Here is a 23,696-nt window from a genome sequence, read left to right on the forward strand (position 1 = left end):
GAAATGGTGGGCACTTGGATAATGAGCAATTGCGTGTGTGCTTTCATTCCGAAAGCTTAATACATACCGATATGTTTAAATAAAGAAAAGCCATGGAAACAGTTGGGCTTGTTGGAATGGGCTAAGTTTTATTTTCTAAAAGGTTGGAAGTATTTGAAATAAAGAACTAAGTGAACCGGAAAGAGTCTATTTTGAGGAGAGGACGGATGTTTATTTTAAAATCCCATCCCAGACCGGTGGGGATGTAATTATTGTCCTTTCCGGATGAAGATGTGCAGTGATTCCATAGAAACAGTTTGTAGTGAAGTGAAGCCTCTGCGCTTGGACTGCCAGCCTGTGTTTATGTATGGCTGTTTCCTTCAGAGGTAGTTCTCTGTGTGCTCTTTGTCCATCCCAGGCATGGAATGGAATTTAAGACACTTAGCCCTGCTGACAACTTCACGATCATTCTGCGGGATGAGCTAGCAAGTTGCCTTTGTTTATGGCCTTGCACAGGGTGGGCTGGGCTGCAGTAGATGCTGGCTTCTCCTGGAGTCTTTCAGACCTCTGAAAGGCTGGTGAGCGAGTGTGACTCCTTTGCTTCTGTCTCTGCCTACAGCCCCGTGTGCACTTTCATCCTCACTGACTAATTGCCAAAGAGACCCACAAGAGCCCCTGATGCTAGGCTTGGGTCTTGCTGGGATATCCACTTTCAGAGTCCTGCTCTGAATCTGATCTACAGTCTTTCCTGAGGAGAGCAGGGACAGACTGCCTTCCAAACACACACTGTGGCATGGACACACCCCCCACCACAAGTAGATAAACAATTGTCTTGTTTTGTTTTTTCGAGACAGGGTTTCCCTGTGTAGCTTTGTGCCTTTCCTGGAACTCACTTGGTAGCCCAGGCTGGCCTCAAACTCACAGAGATCCGCCTGGCTCTGCCTCCCGAGTGCTGGGATTAAAGGCATGTGCACCCCCTTTCTTCCTTTCCCTTTCAACCCAAACACAGATGCACAGCACACAACTTCTTGATGGTGAGTGCTGGTCCCAGTACCTCTCCCCAGTGTCCTTGGGGTGGGCAGAACCTGATGTCAGGGACTTGGATTAAGTCTCCATTACAAGGAAGGGACACAAACACCAGTGCAGAGTGTACAGCTGCCCTCTGTCCTCCTTCAGGATAAACAGAGCCATCCTAACTAGGGCAGTGTCTTGTCTCCTTTCCTTTAGACCACTCAGAAATACTGCAATGAGCTGGGTGTGGTGGCACACACCTTTAATCCCAGCCCTCGAGAGGCAGAGGCAGGCAGATCTCTGTGAGTTAAAGAGCAACCTGGTCTTCAGAGCGAGATCCAGGACAGTCAGGGCTAAATAGAGACCCTGTCTCAATAGAAAGACGGGGGAGGGGGAGAGAGGGAAAAAGAGAGAGAGACTGTGAAAAATGGGGACCCACACCTTAGGAACTAAAACCTTCCCACAGGTAGACATTCATAGTACAGTCACGACTGAATTCATTACTTGTCTACAACTCCCCAGCCCCCACTCTTGTACTCCGAGCCAGCCTGCTACAAGTTGGCAAAGTTGTTATAGTATTAGAATGTATCTTTGTCTCTTAGGAATTAAACTCACAACAGTATATAGCAGAATGGTGTGCCATTTGTCATATGACAAAAGTAACCAGTTTTCTAAGGACTTATGCTTGAAAAATGACTTCTTCTTACCCTACCCGATTTATGAGTTTATTTTTCACCAAGATATTGAAACATGATGTCTTTTCCCCCATCTCTGGTCACGCCGGCACTTTGCAGCAGGATGAAAAGCCACTAGTATACATGCCCCTGCATCAGGGCGCACTGTGCTGAGAGGGGCAGTGCGTAGCAGGGCCAAGGACCTCTTAGGGCTAGGAGCACAGCTGGGGAGCACTCCATTCACTCACTCAGTTATGAGCCATAAGCTGACTGCTGGTTATGTATGACTGGGAGACAGTGGTGAATGGAGGTCTTACCCAATGATTAGCAGACACAGGACGTAAATGATGCATAGGAACACACATCATGTGAGAGCATATGAGGAAGACATTCAGTGCACCGGAAGGAGCCTGCCATCTGAGCTCTAAAGGGCAAGTCCAGTTAGCGAGACAAAGGGAGGCAGGTGAGTCAAAGGTCTCTCCTGGGAAGCGGGGGGGGGGGGGGGGGGGCTATGAAGATCTGGGACAAGAACAAACAGGCAGAGGGAGGGACCAGAGACTCAAGGCACCACAGGCTGAAACAGGGCAGGGAGGTTCCATTTGATCACCAGGACAAAGGACAAGGAGGGACCCTGCATGTGTGTTTCGGAGTGTGCTCTCAGGACACTCTGCAAAGTGAACTACGGTATATAGCCAGGAGAGGGGACACTGGCCACAGATCAAGGATGGGTAACTGTCCAAGACCAAGGTAGGGCCTGAGGAATGGGAAGACCTGGGTGGAGCCCAGAAATTTCTCAGAGGAGAGACGACCAGGGCACCATGTTCCTGAGGCACAAAGGCGATTATCCCCTCTGGCTCCCAGATTTTAACATTCCCCACATGTTAGAACTTAATGCTTTAAATGACATGTGTTGGTCTGAAACTATCCTGGGCTGAATGTATCTCAGGATAGTTATGAATGCAGCACAACATATTTATAGGTCCCATTACAGTGTCGAAGGGCCGGACACCATGGCTTTAAAGAAAGGTGAAGTTTGCATATATTTACTGGGTCTTAACTGATGACCTAAGTCTGGGAAATACAGCTTTCCATCCAGAACTCGGTCTATGGCAGCTTAGCACAGATGTGAGGACCCAGAAACAGTGAGGTAAGCCTCACAGAGCTAGAGTAGATATGATACATGCTAGGTAGGGCCTGTGAAGTCAGATGCACAGAGGGAGAAAAGAGCAAAGGGCAGAATGTGGGATGGGAAGGAATGGGAAAGGAGGAGAGGAGAGAAAGCCAGCAGGCAGGCATGGGGGAGGGGGTGAGAGGTGCTGATGTATGTGACGTCAGAAACCTAGAGAGCAGAGACCTTGGGAAAACCCAGAACAATAGTTCCAGGAAGAGGAACCATTGTGGGTAGTCAAGGTATGGCTCTTTCCATGTGAGATGGAGGCTCCCCCAGAGCTCCCCCCGCTGTGCCTGAGGGGATACCCAGAGCTATTCAGCAGTTACCCTTAACCATGTGTCTTGGTAGCCTTGTCTTTTGCTCTGCTGTGTACAGTCCGCAAGGTGTCGTAGCATCATAAAGAGCATTAACAGGCATTTGGTGAAGGAGACAGGCTTCTTAATTGTCTTAAATAAAAAGTGTTACAGATGTGACAGCGGAAGGCCTCACTTTCATCTCTCTCCTCAGCAATGTCTTCCCCTTTTCTGGGGCCACAGAAGGGAACAGAGGCAGACATGTATGAAGCTCAGAGACAGAGCTTAGGGAGGAGGCAAGTCCTTCACAAACACCCAGGGGTAGCATCAGAGTAGAGAGGCTGGGCTCCGAGCAAGTGATGCAGCAAGTATAAATAGAAAGGAGAGTCTTAGATGCCATGGCACCATCCTGGGACCCCAGAGAGAATCTAGGTGAGCCTGAGGTCTCTTCTCCATGGGAATAGAGAGCATGTTTAGCATGCTTTGGAAGTGTTTTCCATATCCATGAGGATGGATCCTCGTGGTGTCTCACAGAGATGACTCCAAACACTCCCACAAATCCCTTACATGACATCATTGTGGTTCCAGCAATAACCCTACCCACCTTTGCCCCATAGAGAGATAGGCTGAATGGACCTTATCTAGGACCAGAGTCAGGAATCGGGGGCCTTGCGTGGGAACAAACTGCCCCCATGAGGTTTTAATGAGTCTTGTCTCTGAAGGTCTTGTTTTAGGTGTGTGTCACCCTGAGGCTTTGGGCAGCTCCTGGAGTCAGGGATGTAGGAAGGAGCTGAACAGCAAATGAGAAGGGGTGGGGCTGAGCTTCCCCACACCAGAAGGTAGAGACACTTCCTAGGGTCTAATCTTAGATCTAAGAGTTCAACTTTTGTTGGGGTACCAAGAGCAGAGCTGTCCCTTTGGAGCTGTCTGTCCCCAGAATAAAGAGTCAGGATGTCAATTTGTTCATTTCCAACAAGAGACTATGACAAAAAGTGACCCCCAAGCAGAGCCAGAGCTCTCTGTCCATAGTCTAGCTATTTGGGCAGCCATAATCAGAACACCAATATAAGTGTCCAGTGGGAAAGCCAACCAACCATGGAACCAGAATTGCTGGCTGTTCTGCCCCGTAGGACATTCTAGATGTGTCCGTCATACTTTCTCATATAAGAAATGGACCCATGTGTACAAGCACTTTTAAAACATGCTCTCTTTGGAAATTTTTGTTTATGTGTACACAGTGTGTGCCTGCCTCTCTGTATATGCGCCACATGCATGCAGATGCCCCGGAGGCCAGAAGAGGGCGTTAAACCCCTTGAAGCTGGAACTACAGGTAGATGTGAGCTGCCCAATGTGGGTTCTGGGAACTGAACTCTAGTCCTCTTGCAAGAGTAGCATCTCTTGCAAGTGCTCCAAAAATCACTTCCTTAAAGGCCCCTAATGATTTAACATGATACATTTACATTAAATCTTATCTTGTATGGTGTCTCCCATAGTCAGTGTGTTTGTTTGTTTGTTCGTTGAAGTTATTTTAGACAACAGAACACGACTGCCCATCTATTAGGAAAAAAAAAAAAGGTTGTTTATTTTTTAAAGTATGTGTCGCACCAACAGCAATGTCTAAACCACAGAACTTCTGGAGCTTTGGTTCATCCTATCTGGGGTTAATGTCCATGCATAGTCCAGAGAGGCTGCTTGTCCTGCACGGCTTGTGACTGCAGCTGGGTCTAAGCCAACAGAGGGGTGACCTCTGGCCAAGGGCTTGCCTGCTTTCTCTGGAATTGTCCAAATGCAGTCAGCTTTAAAAATACTTGTCTTCAACACCCAGAAAAAGCCACAGCAATTACTCCACTGAGGTCTGTTTCTGTTGGACAGACTCCTCTCTCTCCCTCTGACCCTCCCCTCCCTCCCTCCCTCCCTCCCTCCCCTCTTCAGCTGCTGCTTTCTCAGACTTGCTCTGTCCTTTTTTATTTATGTAGGGTCTGCAGCTGTATGTCTCTTTGGAACGTGTGCTCAGCTCTATGCTCAAATCTCTCTTCCGAGCTCCAGACTTGGTAGATGTAACTGATACCAGACACTTCCACTTGGGGAGACACAGACACCCCACATCCATCTTCCCTGGTGACCCCACTGAGTGTCAATGTTGCTCGTGCCTAAGAGAGTCCCAGTGGGCACCTCCCTGACCCATCCCTATCCTGGGCTTTCACTCACCAGGTAGACCCCAAATGCATATCTCTCTCTCTCTCTCTCTCTCTCTCTCTCTCTCTCTCTCTCTCTCTCTCACACACACACACACACACACACACACACACACACTCCTATCACAGCAACCACAGGTTACAAATAGCTCTTACCCACACAGAGGTCTCCTAGAGAACCCCAAACCCAAATTCCTGCTTCCCATATATCCAGCCTCTGCACGATACTAGGGTAACCATCCTCAACAGAATTTGACCACTAGTGAAGAGGAACCAGGACCCTCCACCTGTCTGAAGGCTCATAAGCCCTGTGACCATCCCACAAGCCCTACACCCCAGATGCGTGTGCACCATGTTTCTCAGTGCTTTCAGGCTCCAGCTCTCGGCCTCAGGCTCTTTTCTCAACTTCACATTTGGTCTGCATGCTTCAGGGAAGCCTCCCACCTGCCACTCCTCTGGCCTCTTTCCATACTTTTTCTTAGCGTTAAAGACCTGTGCTGTCCTGACAGATGCATGCATGGACTTGTTTGGTAATGTCTCTGCCCCATCTACGTATAAGCTCCAAGAGGGCCTCTCTCCTGGGTGAGGCTTCCCCAGCAGTAACACTCATGGACAACACTGGTCCAGAGGGGACCAAACTCAAGATTCCTCTTAGGAATCTATCACCACCTCTGTGCTGTCTTCTCTTTGGAGAACGAGGAATCATTTTTAAACTCCATTGCTCTTTTGGCTCTATGGTGAGGTCAGGGCTCTCAACGGAAAAAAGACAAGGTTTCCTTCACCTGGTCTAAATTAAATGAAACCTGTGGCTCCACCCTCAAGCCTCTGAGAAGGGCATTGAGTCTTGGGACTAGGAAGATAGAACAACCTAGCACACTATTGTATTGTATTTACTCAGCAAATAGTTTAGGGCCTTTCCTGTGCCCTAAAGCAATAGCTTTCATCCCTGTGTTTTCCTGTGACTCACAGAAAGAAATGCATTTCTCAGTGGCATCCCAGTGAGCCCCAGTTCAGAGATGAAGTCTTGAGAAATAGCAGTTACCACGTGGAATGCTTGGTGTGGCCTCTTGTGTTCTTTTTTGGTGCTGGTCATGACCCACTAACTTACTGAGCTCTTCTGCTAGTTGACTCTGACCTTTGGTTAAAAGAACCTAGGGTTAAAGGCCAAACAAAACCACTTCCCTTCTAGGTAAGCGACGGAGTTAAGTCAGGAGAGCCACAGTACTTACCTGCTCATAGCTGGACTTTGACGGCTGTGCCTCTGAGACCCTAAGGATGGCGTGTTAGTGTGCCATGTAGGAAAGCAGCCACTCTGTAAAAGGCACCTGCTGGCCTGTCTTCTTGCATAATACAACTTTAAATTAGTTGTTGAAATAGGTTGCTTTGATTTCTATGCTCTACACTCCTGCTTCAGGAGCAGGGCTTCAGGAGATGGTGGCCACTTTGCAGGGGGCAGGTTGGTACAGGCCAGTAGTTTTCATTGGATTTCCAAAGCATTGAGAAATGAAAAAAAAAACAGTTAAGAATCGCAGCCCTAGAGGTGAAAACAGAGCGGAGGAGAGGCAGGATGGCTTGGCGTGCTGCTGACCCTTCCTCTCTGGTTTTCCTGACCTCTTCTGACATCCTATCCTCTTCCTTCTCTTGTTCCCATCACACATTCATCCAGTTGACCTCACCAAGGCTATAACAATGTCATTAGCCTGAAGTCTGCCCAACCCAGGTCTGTGGAGTCTGGGACTGGCAGCCTTCAGAGGACCACCATGAATTCAGGCTGAGCAGGGAGAGCGTTCTCCTCCTGCCTCAGGCTGCCCTGTGGGTCTGCTGCGGCTGCCATTAGGATAAACTCCTGCTCTCAAGAGTTTGGTCTTACAAATCCTCCATGAACCCTTCAGAAGAGCCAGCTGGACTTCCACGTGTTCATCAGCCCCAGCTCAGAAAGTCTCATTCCCAGGCCATTAAACCATGACTGGATTCAGAAATGTATAATTTGTCCACTCACACGGTCCAAGGTGGATACCATGCCCTTCTGGAAACATCTCAAAGTTCTGAACTGCTTTTATAGAAACCTTCTCATGAGTCCATTCCACAGTGGACCCCATCAACCACACAGCTGCCCTTGACCATGAGAGAGAGAGAGAGAGAGACAGACAGACAGACAGACAGACAGACTTCTGCCTGTTCTGCTGGGAGTGTTGGTTTAAAGAATTCATTAAGCTCCCCTGCCTGGAACACAGTGATTCAGTGGGGTGTTTGCACACTTTATATGATGAACAGGACACAAAATCAGCACCCTGTGTTGGGCGTCAAAGAAGCCTACAAAGACCCCAGTCTGCTCGCAAGACTACCTTATATGCACTTTGTAGTTCCTGGATGCTTTTAGAGGCACCAATTAGTTCTGGGCTTAACCTGGGTCTCCCAGCGCTTCGGTTTTTATAAGTTCTTTATTTATAGTTTCTCTGCTGAGGGCCGCCAGCACTTCCACATTTTCTTAGAGCAGTCACGGTTGATTTCATTTCTTAAAATGGAACCATGGTCTGAGAGCTGGAAAGAACTTTGGGTGACATTACTCAACAGGCAAAAGGCCAGGACCAAAATTCAGGACAGTGACTTGGAGACCCGTGTCCTTTCAGTGGCACACCATTGTTTGATAACGCCACAGACCACACACATTGGGACCTCCACTTGGAATGTCCAGGGTCATTATGACAAACATTTACTGCCGAACTGCAAATCCATCAGATTTTTGGAATTGTAGTTGTTGTTGTTGTAAGCAGTGGCCCGTTTTAGAAAAACGAGCTACAAGGAAAGTCCACGCACGGTACAGATCTAGGTGTAGCTGCTGTGGTTCTGAGAGGAAGAGAAAATGAAAGTTGGGGGACCCTCACTTGGAAACCTGGCCTTCAGAATGCTCAGCAACACAGACACACAGGGGTTCCACCGGTGGGGTGAGAGCTAGGCACCTTTACCAAGAAGCACCCAGGGAACACAGGCCAAGAACTAGTGAGAGCTCATTTGCATTGAAAGGTCCCCCTGGCAACAATGTGGAGCCACACAGAAGGGGGCTTCAGGGAAAAGGTAACAGTGGTTTACAAAGAAGGGACAGAGACACGTGGGCTATGATGGCCTTCAGAAACAGGAACAGAAAAGACTCAAAATGCAATTAGCCCTTCCTGTTGAGTGCCCAGACATGAGGAATAATCAATGAGGCATAGAGGGAAAGAATATGAGCGTGTTTCCTCCAGTGGGCACCTGGGTGGATGGGGCGCTGCACCTGGGGTGGATGAGACAGGTTCACGAGGAAAGAATGAACAAAAAGGTGTGGGTGTGGGAAAAGGCTTAGCCCTGCCTGGTGGGAAGTATCTGGACAGTTAGGCCTCTCCAGTACCTGCTTGTCCCTTTTTCTTGAGACACAAATTTATCACCACTGGAAAACTGGAGTTAAAAACAGATGGCAAACCTAGACAATTGGAGGAGACAACTAGGTATAATTGGGCCTGATAGATGACTGTAGGGACCGTGATTGTCTATCGGTCAGACTCCTTTAAAACTTATGGAAAAGAAACCCAGCAACCTGCCAGGGAAGGGGAAGCTGACCCAGGCCGGTGAGACCACAGAGATGGAGAGAAGAGTGGACCATACCGCTGCCCAAGGTGACGATAAATTGTGCCATAAAGGCAACAATTCTACATTGACTAATGGTTTTTATGTTGGAAAGTTTTAGTTGTTTAGTTGGTGTTGTTTATTTGTTTTAAGAAACAGATTTGAAAGCCAAAGAGTATTAATTTATAAGACATTGGAAAAATGCCAAGATGGTAAAAACCCATCAGGCATAAGACATGGTATCTTTGGGCATCTAATTTTCCACCCCAAAGATATCTCTGAATTGATCTACCTTTGTTAAGTGAATCCCTATTGGAGGCACTGTAACGCTACACAGTTAGCGATATCATTTTGGTTTTCCAGCAGATTAGATAGAACTCATTTGGGGGAAGGGGGCTGAGAAGAGAAGGTATGAGAAGAAACTTCCTATCTGATACTTGCTTGGCTCCACCTACCCAGCTGGGACAGTCACTGAACAGCTCTCTCACATTCCCGTGGCTGTATTAAAGGTCTTTACTTCCTCAGTGTTCCCCTGGCTGAGATGAAATCTCCCCTTCCTAGGGCTAAAAGGCTTCTCCATCAAGGGTAGAAGCTTCAAGACATGGGTTGGGTGTTTACCTCTGAAAAAAGAGTAACTGCCTCGGTTTGGCACTATGCTAAGCATCCTCACTCTTTGGGCTCACTGAGCCTGGAGCCCACCTAACCCTTGAAATGGCACAACCGAAGAGCTGCTCCAGGAGAGGCAGACCAGCCACGTGGCACATTGACCAGCAGAGAACTGGCATCAGGGGAAGCCCCAGAAAGAGGTTCAAAATTTGGATGAACAGCTGGTCCCAAGGCCACTTCCTCACCTGTACATTGGAACAGTAGCACTGGGCCTGTATGGTAATTAATTCAAAGAACGTGGCTGGAGAGATGTTTCAGTTGGTGAAGTCCTTGCCTTGTAAGCATGAGGACTAAGTTGGGTCCCTAGCATGTGTGTAAAAATGGTCAATGTGGTGATATATGCTCATAATCCCAGAGCTGGGGTTGTGGAAACAGGAGAATGCTGGCCAGTTTAACCTAATCCAGACCACTGAGTGACTGTCTTAAAAGAAGGTGGACGGCATTCCTGGCATGACACCCAAGGGTGTTCTCCAACCCCAACATCCATGCAAATGTGCACACACACATGCAGATATATACACAAGCATGCACACGTAAGCACTAAAAATAAAATAACACAATTTATGCTAAGTGCTTTGCACAATGCCTGGGTCCTGGCAAGGTGGGAGCCTAAGCCATATAAAAGCAAGAGTCTCAACGTGACGGATGCAAAGGTACTTTTTCAAAGCCTTCCTAGCCTCGAGTGCAGAGGGCAGCTGCTAATAGAAACTCTTTAGTGATGAAGACTTGGTTCTCAAACCCTCACTAAGCTTCATTCCCAGCTGTTCCTGTAGGATTGATTGTTCTATAACCCATAGGGCCAGGTAATGATGTGTGTCTCAACATTTGTCCTAAAACACAAACCAAAAAATACCTTACAAGGGGAAAGTCTCCTGATTTGGGAGGTAAAAGGGCCTGAGGTTTAAAGAAAAGCAATTTTCCACTTCGAATCTTTAAAAACATTTAACTTAATTTGGATGCAATTAACATTTAGATTAGAGGTTTCAAATCTCCGCTGTGGTTCCCAGCTCTCTGGTGTCACAGAATTCTTAAGTCACCCTAGGGAACTAAGACTCCTTGTTCCTGTGGATAGGGAAGGAGAATTCTATCTGGGTGTGGTGGTGCACGCCTTTAATCCCAGCACTCAAGGAGTCAGAGGCAGATGGATCTCTGTGAGTTCAAAGCCAGCATGATCTACATAAGCACATTTTAGGCCAGCCAGAGCTACATAATGAGACCTTGTCTCTGAAAAGAAGAGGGTAGAAGGAGAAAAGATAAAAGAAAAGGCCAAATCCTGGCTCCAGATCACCCATAGGGACCCCAGGCCACACCAATACAGTACTGAATCCCACTTTGAAACCCAACTTGTGGGAAGTTTCAAATTTTTGCCTTTTTCCCCCCAAATTTGTTCTTTTTCCTGGCATCCTTCAAACACAACTTTTACAGGCATTTTTCTTTCCTGATTTGGTGACTTCCCAGTTCCTGTCCAGTTTTACTAGCGCACCACTGTCCCTAAGGTCTCTTTCATATGTGACCTCTCCCGTGTCTTCTTTTAATCAGAGAAGAGACTACGTGTCTTGCGCAGAGTCCCAGAGTGGCTGGACTACTGGCGTTCAGGTTACTCACCTTCCTCGGGGCTTCCTGGGCTGTGAGATAGAGAAAGGAGAGATGGCACAGGTCTGTTGTCCAATAGAATAGCAAGAACTGCTTCCAGTTGGAACTATATGTGTGGCTGGATGCTTCCTGTAATCATTAATAAACTAAGGCTACAAGGTAGGAGCCTATTTATTTCCTTTTCCTGAATGGTGTCTCCCTGTGACACCATTGGGAGCTTGCTTGGGATCTGAGGCAGGTGACTTGGTACCCTTACATCGTCTGGTTCTCTCTAGGGTCTCCACAAAAGAGCTTTGAAATGAAGCTGCCTTGCCTCACACTTCCATCTCTAATAGCTGATTCATGATGCCAGCTAGCCACCTGCTTGTTCAGTGCATTATCCAGCCCCCGACTTTGCTGAGCATTGCCATATGCCAGGGCCCCTTGTATTTCCCTGTGGTTGACATGGCCAGCATCTTCCCTTCTACCACCCTTGTTCAAGACCATCAGCTGCCCACCAGGACATTCCTAAGCCTGCTACAGGCACTGGAAGACATTTGTTCCTGTAAATGATGCATACTTACTTCAAGCCTTCTGGGCACCAGGTTAATAGAGATGATCCTAAAAGGCCCCCATCTTGCCCTCAGGAATCATGGGGGGTTATGAGGGTGGGGAGACAGATAAGCCCTCAGACCACTGCAGGGCAGCAGAATGCTATCAGAGGTATGGTCAGGATGCCCCAGCCAGCTAACTCATCATTTTAAAGATGTGTTCTTGGGTTTCTAACCATATCACCTGTGGAAGTCCCGGTGCTCTGCAGGTATGTTCAGTCCTCTAGTAAATATCTGTTGGATTGGAGCCTAGTCAATATTTTGGCAGCTGAGAACAAATAAAATCTAATGTGTTTTCAAATGAAAGTGGGCCAGAGCCCATGGGACTCGCTTGTAGATTGGATGTGGCTGGAGACGGAAGGATGAGGTCAGTGGTTGTGAATGGGTTTCTATGTTGGGTAGCTGGCTGGATAGTCATCTAGAGCAGAGTAGTGATAAAGAGTATCAGGGAGTCTTCTGGGGAAAGGCATACCTGAGATGCCAGCCCCGTCTAGCAGGCATCTATTGCTGAAGGTGGGAAGTGGCCATTTTGGCATTGTCGGCTCTTGAGCCTTCAGATGAAAGATTTACCGGTGCACAGAGTCCATAGTGAAGCATGCTGGGCCTCTCTACTCATGGGCAATGGAAGGAAAGAAGGGATGCTGTGAGCACAGGATTGGGGTGATAGAGTAGATAGCAACCTCCATGTACCCTCACAGACCTTTAATACTGTGCTTTCCAGGTCCACAGGGGGCACCTATGGGAGCTTCAGACCCAGTAGACATCATGAACTCAGTATCTGCAGAAGACATGAGAAACAGTCTGTGGCAAACATGTTGCTCAGTGGGCCTACAGTTTTACTCTTTGTCAGCCAAGAGAGTTTTCATCAAGACACATCTCTAATGGCTTCCAGGCCAGGCTTTGGGAGAGCCAGATACCAAGCCCCACCCTGAAAGCACTGGCTTCCTAGAGGCCTCCTGGAACCCATAAGACTCACTGGGTCATCCTTGGCTGGCTGTCCTTCTGCTGTCCAGAGAGCTCTGCAGCATGGCTTGGCTGGATTTAAAGATTTCTGAGCTAAAATTGAAAGGCCCACCCTGAGGAAATGGCCACACAGAGTAAAACCTTGTCCTCTTGAGGCTTCTAGATGCTAGCACCTCCTCTGCACATGGCATGTGGCTTTTGCTGGGAGTTGTTTCCCTGTCATTCAGAGGCTCCATCTCTACCCAGGATCTGCAGAGCCAGGGTGCGCTATTGAAGGCAGATGCTGGCCCCACATGTGCTTATCTGCTCCTGGCCTCTGCCCTCAGACCCATTTTCTCTACTCAAGCTCAAACGGAAAAGTTGTTGCTTGAAATAATAGCTTGATAGTTTTGAGGAAAATCCGTCTGGTGCAGATGTTTCCTCCTTTTCCATTCTTTATCATGCAGACCTGCCAATGTACAGATGGTGGCCTGACAGCTTGGGGACATGATGTTTGCTTGTTTAATTTTTAAAGGCTTTGATTTTAGACTCACAGAAAAATCGAAAGGACGGCATAGGAGTTCCCATCCACCCACCATCCCCTGTGCACACACGGCCTTCTATCATCCACGTCCCTAACAGAGTGAGCATGTTTGTTAGGACTGATGCCCCTGTGTTGACATACTGTCAGAGTCCACGGCTTGCATTAGAGATTAGAGGTCCTGCAGCCTTGAACAAATAGCCGACGGCGTAATTGGCATCTGTCATTACCCAGCAGGTTCTCACGGCCCCAAAGAGTCTCCACACTCTGCCTGTGTAGCCCACCCTCCCTTAGCCACGGTGAGGCAGTTTCTGTGAACGTGTTCGCTGACAGTGTGTGTTCATGTGGAACTCCCAGGACCACACAATAGTAGTCATATTCCTTACGTGTCTTTATCTTACGGGCCATTGGCTCTGTCACCAGGCCCCTGAGCTCTGAAATCTGCCCTGCTGCTCTCTTCTTGCTCATGCTGCTTGCAGGCCAGTGTCCCTTCCATTTTCTAGACCACCACCATCACCCAGGTGTCCTTGCACGCTTGCCACAAACGGCATGGATGGGGTTGGATCCGCAACTAGTGGCTCTCGAAACTTACCACCTTGGCCACCTCTGTCGTGTTTTATTTATGAAGTCACACTGGGCAGCACCTTCCCTTTGTGTCTGGTGAAGTCCACACAGAGAGATAAAATACGGGAATGAAGTAGTCAGTAAGCTAAGCAAAGAGCCTGAATCCAAAGCTAAGTCAAATGTTGAACATCTCCCACCCAGCTCACAACAGGTGGTCTGATGTGAGTAGGTTGTTAGGATGACGTGCAAAGGTCAGTCTGCACAGAAGACCAGCTAAATAGTAGAAGAAAGCACTTTGCCATCACCCTAGAGAAAGAACAAATCGCAAATGCATTGCAGACTTGGTGTGAATTTCCCAAAAGGAGCCGCCTTAAGGCTTGCGCTTAGGCACAGTGGAGTAACGGCATTCAGTGCCCAAACCCAGCTTGCTGCCAAGATAAGGACCACAGGCCGTGTATATGCTAGGACACAAGGTACCTCCAGAGGCCTGGCCTCGGGCCTGATCACTCTGCTGCTGAACTGGCTGCCTCTGCACACAGTCTCCACACAGTCTCCCATCTTGTCGTGCCTCGTTTTGCTTGTCTGTAAGAAAGTATAGTGACATCATTTTCCCGATAGGGATGTATTAGTGTATGTGACTAGTTCATGTTAAGTGGTTATAACTGGGATGGGCGAACAAAGGATTGTCTCTCTGTCCTGCCCGAGGCCCATTATGACTCTGTAACCACTCACTGTATCAGGAGGCCCACCCAATGACATACCCAGCCCTTGTCATCAGATAGCATTTAAGGGAAAATTGTTCTGTGATCAATTGTTTTGAGGAAGAATTAAGTCTTTACTCCTGAGTTTGAGAATGAGCCCTACTAACTCTTTAAATTTGAGGGGAATTTACATCTGGCGTTTCAAAACACCTGCGTTCTGTTGGAAGCATAATTATATTCCTGAAACGTTTCGATGTTAACAAGCATTTGGAAATACATACTATGATGTCGCTTTGTTGTATTACTGGAGTGTTGTGGGAGGGAGGGGCCCCCTCCTGTAAACAGAGCTTTTATTAATTGAACTGCACTTTTCTTTTTTCTGCTTCTCGTTTCAGAACGATTTGATCACCACTGTCCCTGGGTAGGCAACTGTGTGGGGAAAAGAAACTACCGATTTTTTTACATGTTTATTTTATCCCTGTCTTTTCTGACGGTCTTTATATTTGCGCTCGTTATCACCCACGTTATTCTTCGTAAGTATGCTGGCGAAATCAGATCACGTATGTAACCATTTGCCTGACTTTGGCTTTTCTGAGTTGATTTTGACTTATTGATTGGTGATCATTTCTGCCTCTCTCTGCCTTCTCTTTCCCCATCCCCCTCCTCGCTTCCAGCCTGCCCACTCCAGTTTTCACTTTGCCCACCCCTCTTCACCCCCTCCATCTTTCCTCGACCCCATCCTTCCAACGGCAGGTTCCGGGTGGCACCTGGACCAGGTTCCATTCACCCTAGCAAGACTCCCCCCTTGATATGCGTGCCCTCTCCAACCTCAGTGACGTCTGCTGGGGATCCCGGAGAGGTTCATCCCTCCGTTTTGCACAAGAAATGGCAAGCATAATGATGGCCATTGGATAGTCTGTTTTCTTTATCTACTGACCCATGGTTTAAGGATATACATTCCCTAGAGGAAGAATAAGGCTGGAGACAGACATTAGGTTTTCTCAGACACATTCAATGAGGTACTCAATTTTCTGCAAGGATATGAACAAATAACCACATATAAAGAATGCAACTTTAAAAAAAAAAAGTTAGATTTGAGTGTAAATGACTTTATTTGCATAAGAAATCAGCATTTTTTTTCATTCATTCTGAAGTTCATACTGAGTCTCTTTTGTCTCTTAGTCATTCACTTTCCCACAATAGGGGATGGTGAGAAGGAAGTTAATTGGCTTTGAGCTGTGAATCTGGGCCTTTAAACTTTCATGAGAGCGGGGCTCCCCACATTAGCCAGCAGCTCTTCCTTTCATCATTTCTGAGTGTAAGCACCCATTAGCAAGCACACAGCCTCACTCTGGGGTGTTCCTGGAAGTATCTAAACACAGAGGCTTTATTTTCTTCCCCTGCCAGCATGGATCTCACGAATGGAGCAGGCTAAGTCTCCATAGGCCCCATTTTCCACTCCTTCTGTTCGGGTGGAGCCCAGGTACAGACCAGGGAAGTAATGATGCAGAATGACTCCTTTTGGTCTCTCAGCATCCGTCAAGGGGGACCACTACATCCACACCCACAAAGGCTCACCACATTCTAAACTGCAACTATTTCTGACTAGGCGTCTTTTGTCCCAGTGGGCACAAATCTGGAATCCATGCCCGAGAGTCTTAAGTTAGTGAGCTTGTGAGAAAAGATTAGTCTTCGTCCCCTTCCATGCCAACTGGAGCTGGTGCCAAGGTGGCTTTGCAGAGACACCCCCCACCTTTCTCAGGGTTTTCTGAATCCCAAAATGGCAAAGGTGGAGCCCAGAGCCAGTCAGTGGATGCGTGCACAAAGGCAGCAAAGAGAACGCAGAGGGTGTTAGACGCTGATTTCAAGGAAGCGATTGTCCACATGGGCAGGGAGAGAGCGCACATGTGACACCCAGAAGGAATATTTTTGCCTTACATTCTTTTTTCTTTTAATTTATAATCTTTCTTATTAAAAAAAACTTGCAAATAAATAAAAACATCATGCACCAAAAGTTTAACCAGACCCAAAGTCTGTACAGCACAACGAATTTCCACATGGTTCCAATGGGCATGGCTTAAATTCTATCATACTTCAGGGAAGTCCTAAATGCTTTCATTTCACACTATCAGATTTTATTCCTAGCTTCAGCCCTACATTCTAGAGCTTTAGGACTAGTTTGCAAGCCTCTCTCTCTCTCTCTCTCTCTCACACTCACACACACACACACACACACACACACACACACACACACACACACACGGAGTCTGCTGCCTTCCCAGACTTAGAATGATGTTCATCCCACTTCACCAGGGTCTGAGCTTCATTTACCCTGGTTCCTACACAGCGGGGGTCTATTTCAGTCTCCTCTTGTTTAGAGATTGCCTTTGCTAGTGGCCTGCAGCTTGTCATTTTCTGGCTGTGCCCTGCTGGACTGCAGGAGATGTGAGAAGCTGTCAGCACCTGTCTTTCCACATGAGTCATTCCCTCAGGAGCCACCCAGCCCTTCTCAAGCCTCCATGGTGAACAGCAGACCCACACAGAGGGAGTTCCTGGAGGAGAAATATGAAGCCAAGTGAAGGTCCCGCTTCACCTTTGCATAGTAGGACATGGGTTGACAGTCACACAGAGACCTAGGACACTACCACTCACTAATCCCACCCCACAGCTAAGCTACTTAAACAGCACAAAGAAGTCGCCATACTAGCTTAACTGTTTGCATTCTGTGGCACAAGGCTCTGTCACCTGAAGCACAGTGGCTTCAGTCAAAACAGAAGGACCCAGAATCATCTCCCAAGATAGCATTGCCAAGTCTTCCTCCTCAGAGGGTGGGGCTGGAGAGATGGCTCAGTGGTTAAGAATGCTTGCTGTGCTTCCAAAGGACTCCAACTGGTCCCTAGCCATACACTGAGCAGCTCATAACTACCTGGGACTCTAGCTCCAACTCCCTTTTCTAATCTCCACAGGCACCCACATATGTGTCATACACACACACACACACACACACACACACACACACACACACACACACACACAAATAAAAATAACTTTCAAATTTGGTTGACGTATGATGGCAATATATAAAACAGAATCCCTGTTCTCATCAGAGATAGCTGAACTCAAACCCCTCAGTGTTTTCTTGCAGGACAAGATCACAGGACAAGGACTACGCCTTCACCCAAAAAGAGTCAGTAAATGAACATTAGCTTTGTTTACTCTGCGTCCAAGAAGGAAGACTGTGGGCAGCCAAGTTCCTAAGACCTCTACTGCCAAATGTTAACAGATGTGGACAAAACAGAAGAGATTATATAGGATTCTGTTTTCCTGTTAAAATGAGGAAAACAAAAGAGCAATCAAAGCTATAATTTATGGGAAAATATACAGACACGCATCTGCTTTCATTGAAAAAAAAAATGTCCTGCAGATGTTGGTTCTACTTATGAATCTGCCATCTTCTTGAATGGCTTCAGTGAAATCATGACCTCTGATCAGTAAACTGGGTGCCCTAACACCAAACATGACTGTTTAATTGATGTTTAGACACTTATTATTCTCATGCAGATGAGAGTGTTGAGCATGGGGTGAATGTCTGGATACTAAATGTTGGCTTCGTTCCCGCAGGTTCACAGCAAACGGGATTCCTCAATGCCCTTAAGGACAGTCCAGCAAGATATCCTTTCTGGTGGCTCTGTGGGGACCTTGCTTGTGGATTCAGTATTTCACTAACCCCTACACTCTTTATCACCCTGGCTTTGGCATTTCTTCTCATAAACCACATTTTTATTCTTTCTGTAAGGCATCAGGAGCCTTGCAGAACATTCACTTGTATGATAAGTGGAATTTGAACATCGAGTCTCCAGACACTCATGTAGCCCTGTCTAAACTGAAGAGCTCTTTAGCTAGAAAAGCTATATGTGGAGTCTTCTCTGCCCCTCCCCACACTAGAAGCCAGTCATGACTGGTGCTCCATCCAGTTAGACTGGGACAAGTAGAGCTGTGAGCCCACCTAAGTTCACTGTGATCGGCAGGTGCCTCTCGCCTTCATGGATGCCCAGGTGTGGGTCTATTTGGGGCATGAGGCAGCAGGTGAGGCTCCTGGGCCACTTAAGGCTGTGCTGGGATACCTTGCAGCATTCCTCTGCAAGTGCAGTGACGTATACTGTCTCTAGACATAGACCTCTCTTCTACAAACCTGGAAGGTGAGATTCAAGCCATTTAGATCAATGAGAACCATTTCCCACCCTCCCAAACAGTGTATATATGTGTGCACCATGGTATTTTGAATCTTAAAAGAAAAAGTATCTGCCTATTAAGTGCTGAATAGGCTGTGAAATCGAACAGATGGACCTGCTGACCCAGCTCCTCAGGACTCAGCTCTTTTTCTTTCACATAACTGGGTAAATTGCATCTGAACTCTCCATTATTCTCATGAGTGATTTTCAGAGGTAGTAAAGAATTCTATCACATATGTATACATATGCTTTTTAAAGCCAAGGCACCTATACTGCTGAGCCCTGGGATGTGGACGAATGTAGTGCTGGAAGAATATAGATAGATCTGTAAACGTGTGTGTGTGTGTGTGTGTGTGTGTGTGTGTGTGTGTGTGTGGCTGGTTACCAAGGCATCTTCAGTAGTCATATGATAACTGGTTAATGAGGTCTGTATGGTGGAAGAAGACTGGAGACATACAGATAATGAGCCAAGTGGGGGGAAGGTGTTGAGGAATAAATTCCACATGTCCTATCTCCTGTTTAGTGATCCAGAAAACTGAAGTTAGCTACCGGTTAGCAAGAAGAAAGGATGGTTCATGGAATCAAGTGCTCACCTGAGCTGCTAAGCACAGGTTCAAGGAGGAATGGCATTGCTTGTTCCACTACCCAATAGCACCAGGGTGACCAGCTCCCCTACAGCTATTGACTCCGTAACCTGTCAGAGCCTGTGGCTTTAGTGGATCTTGTTTTGTTTTGTTTTGTTTGGGGTTTTGTTTTGTTTTTGGTTTGGTTTGGTTTTTACAAGATAGGGTTTCTCTGTGTAGCTTTGGAGCCTGTTCCTGAAACTTGCTTTGGAGACCAGGCTGGCCTCAAACTCAGAGAGATCTGCCTGCCTCTGCCTCCCCAGTGCTGGGATTAAAGGCGTGCACCACCACTGCCCGGCCCTTCAGTAGATCTTAAGTTAAGCCTGCCTGTGTCTTTCACAGCATCAATCATGTCTTATGACAGTGGTTCTCAACCTTCCTGATACTGTGACCCTTTAATACAGTTCCTCATGCTGTGGTGACCCCCAACCATGCAATTATTTCCCTGCTACTCCATAACTGTAATTTTGCTACTGTTATGAATTGTAATGTAAATACCTGATATGCAGGGTATCTGAAATGCAATCCCTAAAGAGATCATGACCCACCAGTTGAGAACTGCTATCTTATGAAACCCAGCCCCAAGGCTGGTCACCAGCACATGGTGGGTGAGTCTGACCTGACCTGTAATGCTGCATGTTCACAGAGCTTTGACTGACGGCAGTGGTGCGTATAGCTCACCCTTTCTAGATCTGCAGGCTTCAGAACAGAGCTCCATAAAGCTTCCAGAGGAGGGTTTGAGCTGGATTGCCTGACTGCTGGGCTCAGCCCAGTGGCTACTGGCAAGTGTTCTAGAGTGAGGAGATAACTTGTGTTTTCCCACTTTCAGTGGCCTCACTCCTGGTCTCCTGACCATGGCATAATAATAATTTGATGAGAAATAATAAGGGCTCATAGCAGATTTATTCTGAAAACTATCCAACTAAAAACAATGTCGCTGAGGAAGTGAGAGAGATGGGAAGCAAAGGTGCCTAATAGTCAACCACACTACCTTACTGGAAATGTCAACATAAAGGATAGCAATGTTGGCCAATGACAGCCAGGACTTGAGGAGGAAAGAATCCCCAGCTCCTACCAGCCTGGATGGTGTGTAGAACCAGTGTGTTCCCCCTCACACACCCACACACACACTCCAGATGACAAGGAGGGAGAGAGAAGGTCGCAGACAGCCTTAAGTAGAAGGGACTCAGTAGGCTACTTCCTAGTCAGCTTCACAGCTGGGGGCTCCAGCCTCAGCTTTGGATAATCCTCTCTTGCCTTTCTCTTCCCTTCCTGCCTCCCCCTGCCTGCCCCCCATGTCACTGCCTCCCTTTGATCAGAGGCTGTGTAGAAGGGGCCTCTGGGCAGTGGCCTGTTAGGTAGCTGCCCCTACCACAGGTTTATGAGACCATCCCAAGAAAGAGACAAAAGGAAAATACACAGGACCAGGCCTTTAGCCCACCCAGCTACTGGGGTTCAAACAGAGGAGAGCAGCTCATCCTGCAAAATTCCTTTGCTGAGCTCTTACTGTGAGCCAAACCTGTGGGTCACAAGGTTGAGGACAAGTGACCCAGGCCTTTGAAGCTCATTCAATTCAGAAGGGCCTGGGCTGGAGTAGCAAGCCAACACACACCACATGGCTGCTTTTTTCTTCCTCTGTGAATGTCTGTAGGTCTGGGTACTTAAAGTAAAAGATAGTGTTTATGTGGGCCAAGGGACGGCGTGGTAGGAAGAAGCATCATAGTGGGATTCATGGCCTAAGAATGGGTGAGGACAAGAAGGGGAAGGTAGTGATCATTCTGAGGACAAATCTCTGTGACAAAGGGGTTCCTCATGGTGATGATCATTGAGGCAGAAGTTGGTGCTCGAGGTTCCTCTCATCTTGGCAGAACAGGAAACAAAATCAGGACCAAAAACAGAGCCTGGCCCTGGCCCTCAAGCCTGTCCCCAGTGGCCTATGCCTGCCATTTAAACCTCAGGGTCCCCAAATCCTCAAACCTCCCCAAACAGTGCCACCAACTGGAAACCACACTGTAGGGGACATTTCACGTTCAAATCAAAACAGACGATGGTGCCAGGGTGCCATGGAGACAAAGGGTCACAGGAGACAAGGGAGATGTGAACATTGGGTAGACTGAAGAAAATCAGTGAGTTCTGAGATGTTTACAAAGAGAACCTCAAAGATCTATTGATCTCTCTCTCTCTCTCTCTCTCTCTCTCTCTCTCTCTCTCTCTCTCTCTCTCTCTCTCTCTCTCTCTCTCTCTCTCTCTCTCTCACACACACACACACACAAGCACACATATACACACACATACCACACACACACACAACACACATACACACATACACACACACCATACATACACACATACATACATACCACACACACATACACAGAGAGACACACACACACACCACACATACACACATACATACACACCACACACACACACACCACATGCACACACAGACACACACACACACCACACATACACACATACATACACACCACACATACACACACACCCACACCACACATACACAGACACACACAGACGCGCACACACATACACACCACACACACACACACACACACACACACACACACAGGTCTTTGTCACCCCACTGTAACTTCAGGATCCTCTCTAGTTGCCTACATGTCAAACAGAAGGTGGGAAATGTTTGGAAACTGCACCTCACAGAAAATTTCACCAGTCAGGCATGCTAGGGAGCCCTGTGATGACACCTCCTCCCAGACTCCTCATGTTCTCAAAGGCAGAAACCCTCAGGAGCATGTGCAAGGGAGGCCAGTGTGCCCTGGGCATCCTTGAGGAAGCCCCCAGAGAGGGGACCCTGCCATTCACAATCACGTCAGTGTAGCATGGCATTCATGTCCCATTTAAGGGATTACAGTCATTTTTAATCATGACTTATTGTTCAGTGCAACCAAAATGAAAAGGATTTCCTGTGGTTGGTAAATCAAATGGTAATTGATTCGGCATTTGTGAAGGCTTTCCCCCTAGAAAGCCTCTTTATCTCCAATTTGCATTCATTGAGATACTTATCCGCCTGAGAGGCACCCACAGACTAATGGGCATTGGTCTATTTTAATAGAATTTACTAGAAGGTTGGAAGAAAGGACACCATGTGGCATAGAGGGAAAATAATGAAGGTAGCCTACTCATGCTGGTAGATGTTGATGTACAAAAGACTACAGGAAAATAGAGACAGAAACCCTTAGTGCATGTACAGCTGCCCCTGTGCCAGGGAAATCCAGTGACATCCGTCGTGGCAGCTAAGCAAAAGCCACAATCTCCCCACACTAGCTCTGCTCCACTCAGAAAAAGAGGCCAATGCCTTCCCCCATCAACCCCACCCAGCCAATGGGAGGAAGGGAAGCCTGAAGCCTAAGATCCCAGTTATGTCACATAAGATCACAATGTGGGTAGTGACTTGATTAAGGTTGAAATTCTAAAGTAATTCCAAAAGAATTATAATGAGAAGAAAGGAAGGGTTTCCCTGACCCTCCATTGTGCAGGACTCCTTGTCAGTTTGTCCTTCCAGAAGGTCTTCATGAAGTTGGAGCACATACTTGTATGTGGCTAAGGGTTGCTTGTGTCTTACAAGGACCCTACTCTTTGCATTGTCCTACAACTTGATTTTGTTTCAAAATATTGCCTGGAGATAAATCTACCTCATTCATTGTTAACTACTTTCTACATTCTAAAGTATGTATAGCCAGTGTGTTCTTTGGGTGAATATTTACAATTCTCCCTTTATTTACCGCGCCAAAGGTGAGGTCATAGTGCCCAGTGCAGTAGCACAGACCTATAATCCCAACACTTGGGAAGCTGAGATTAAGGACAGTACCTTTTGCTGGGTGACCATGGAGGGCTGTACACAGAGAAGGAGGGAGGAGAGTGGAGCTGGTGTCCAGTGGGGAAATTGAGAGGAACATGGGCTTTACCTAAAGGATCCCAAAAGCATCTTGGGAATGTTGTGCATCCATGGACACCTGCCTCAGAATCGAGCATCTGTCCCCTACTACTGACTTTGAATATTGCCCCATGCTTGTGCTGTGAGCCATGTCTGGATACGCCCCATCCCACTGCAGTCCCTTCTGATGACTAGAAATGTCTCCCCACACCCTCACCGTGCCCATGGTTGCTCTTTTCCAGAGCTTCCTGCTGTTCTTGTACACCATGTCACCTAAATGACCGTTAGAGCCCGTTTGTCAGATTCTGTTTCTTCAAAGCGCCAGTTGGAAGTTTGGTTGGGATCCTGGTCACTTCTGCCATGAATCTGGAACTCCACACACAGGCAAAGAAGGTTTGAGGGCAG

General features: G+C 47.3%; 1 protein-coding gene across 2 annotated transcripts in view; it reads left to right on the forward strand.

The window, feature by feature from the left end:
* Nucleotides 1-23,696, forward strand: part of Zdhhc14 (zinc finger DHHC-type palmitoyltransferase 14) — a 257,825-nt gene that overhangs the window by 200,932 nt on the left and 33,197 nt on the right. For both annotated transcript variants that reach the window (XM_036168617.1, XM_036168618.1), the window contains exons 4-5: nt 14,916-15,053; nt 18,142-18,190. In XM_036168617.1, the coding sequence (XP_036024510.1) occupies nt 14,916-15,053; nt 18,142-18,190 (187 nt within the window). The remainder of the gene's footprint in view (nt 1-14,915; nt 15,054-18,141; nt 18,191-23,696) is intronic.

This window comes from Onychomys torridus, chromosome 19 (assembly GCF_903995425.1).
Source record: "Onychomys torridus chromosome 19, mOncTor1.1, whole genome shotgun sequence".
Classification (NCBI taxonomy): domain Eukaryota; kingdom Metazoa; phylum Chordata; class Mammalia; order Rodentia; family Cricetidae; genus Onychomys; species Onychomys torridus.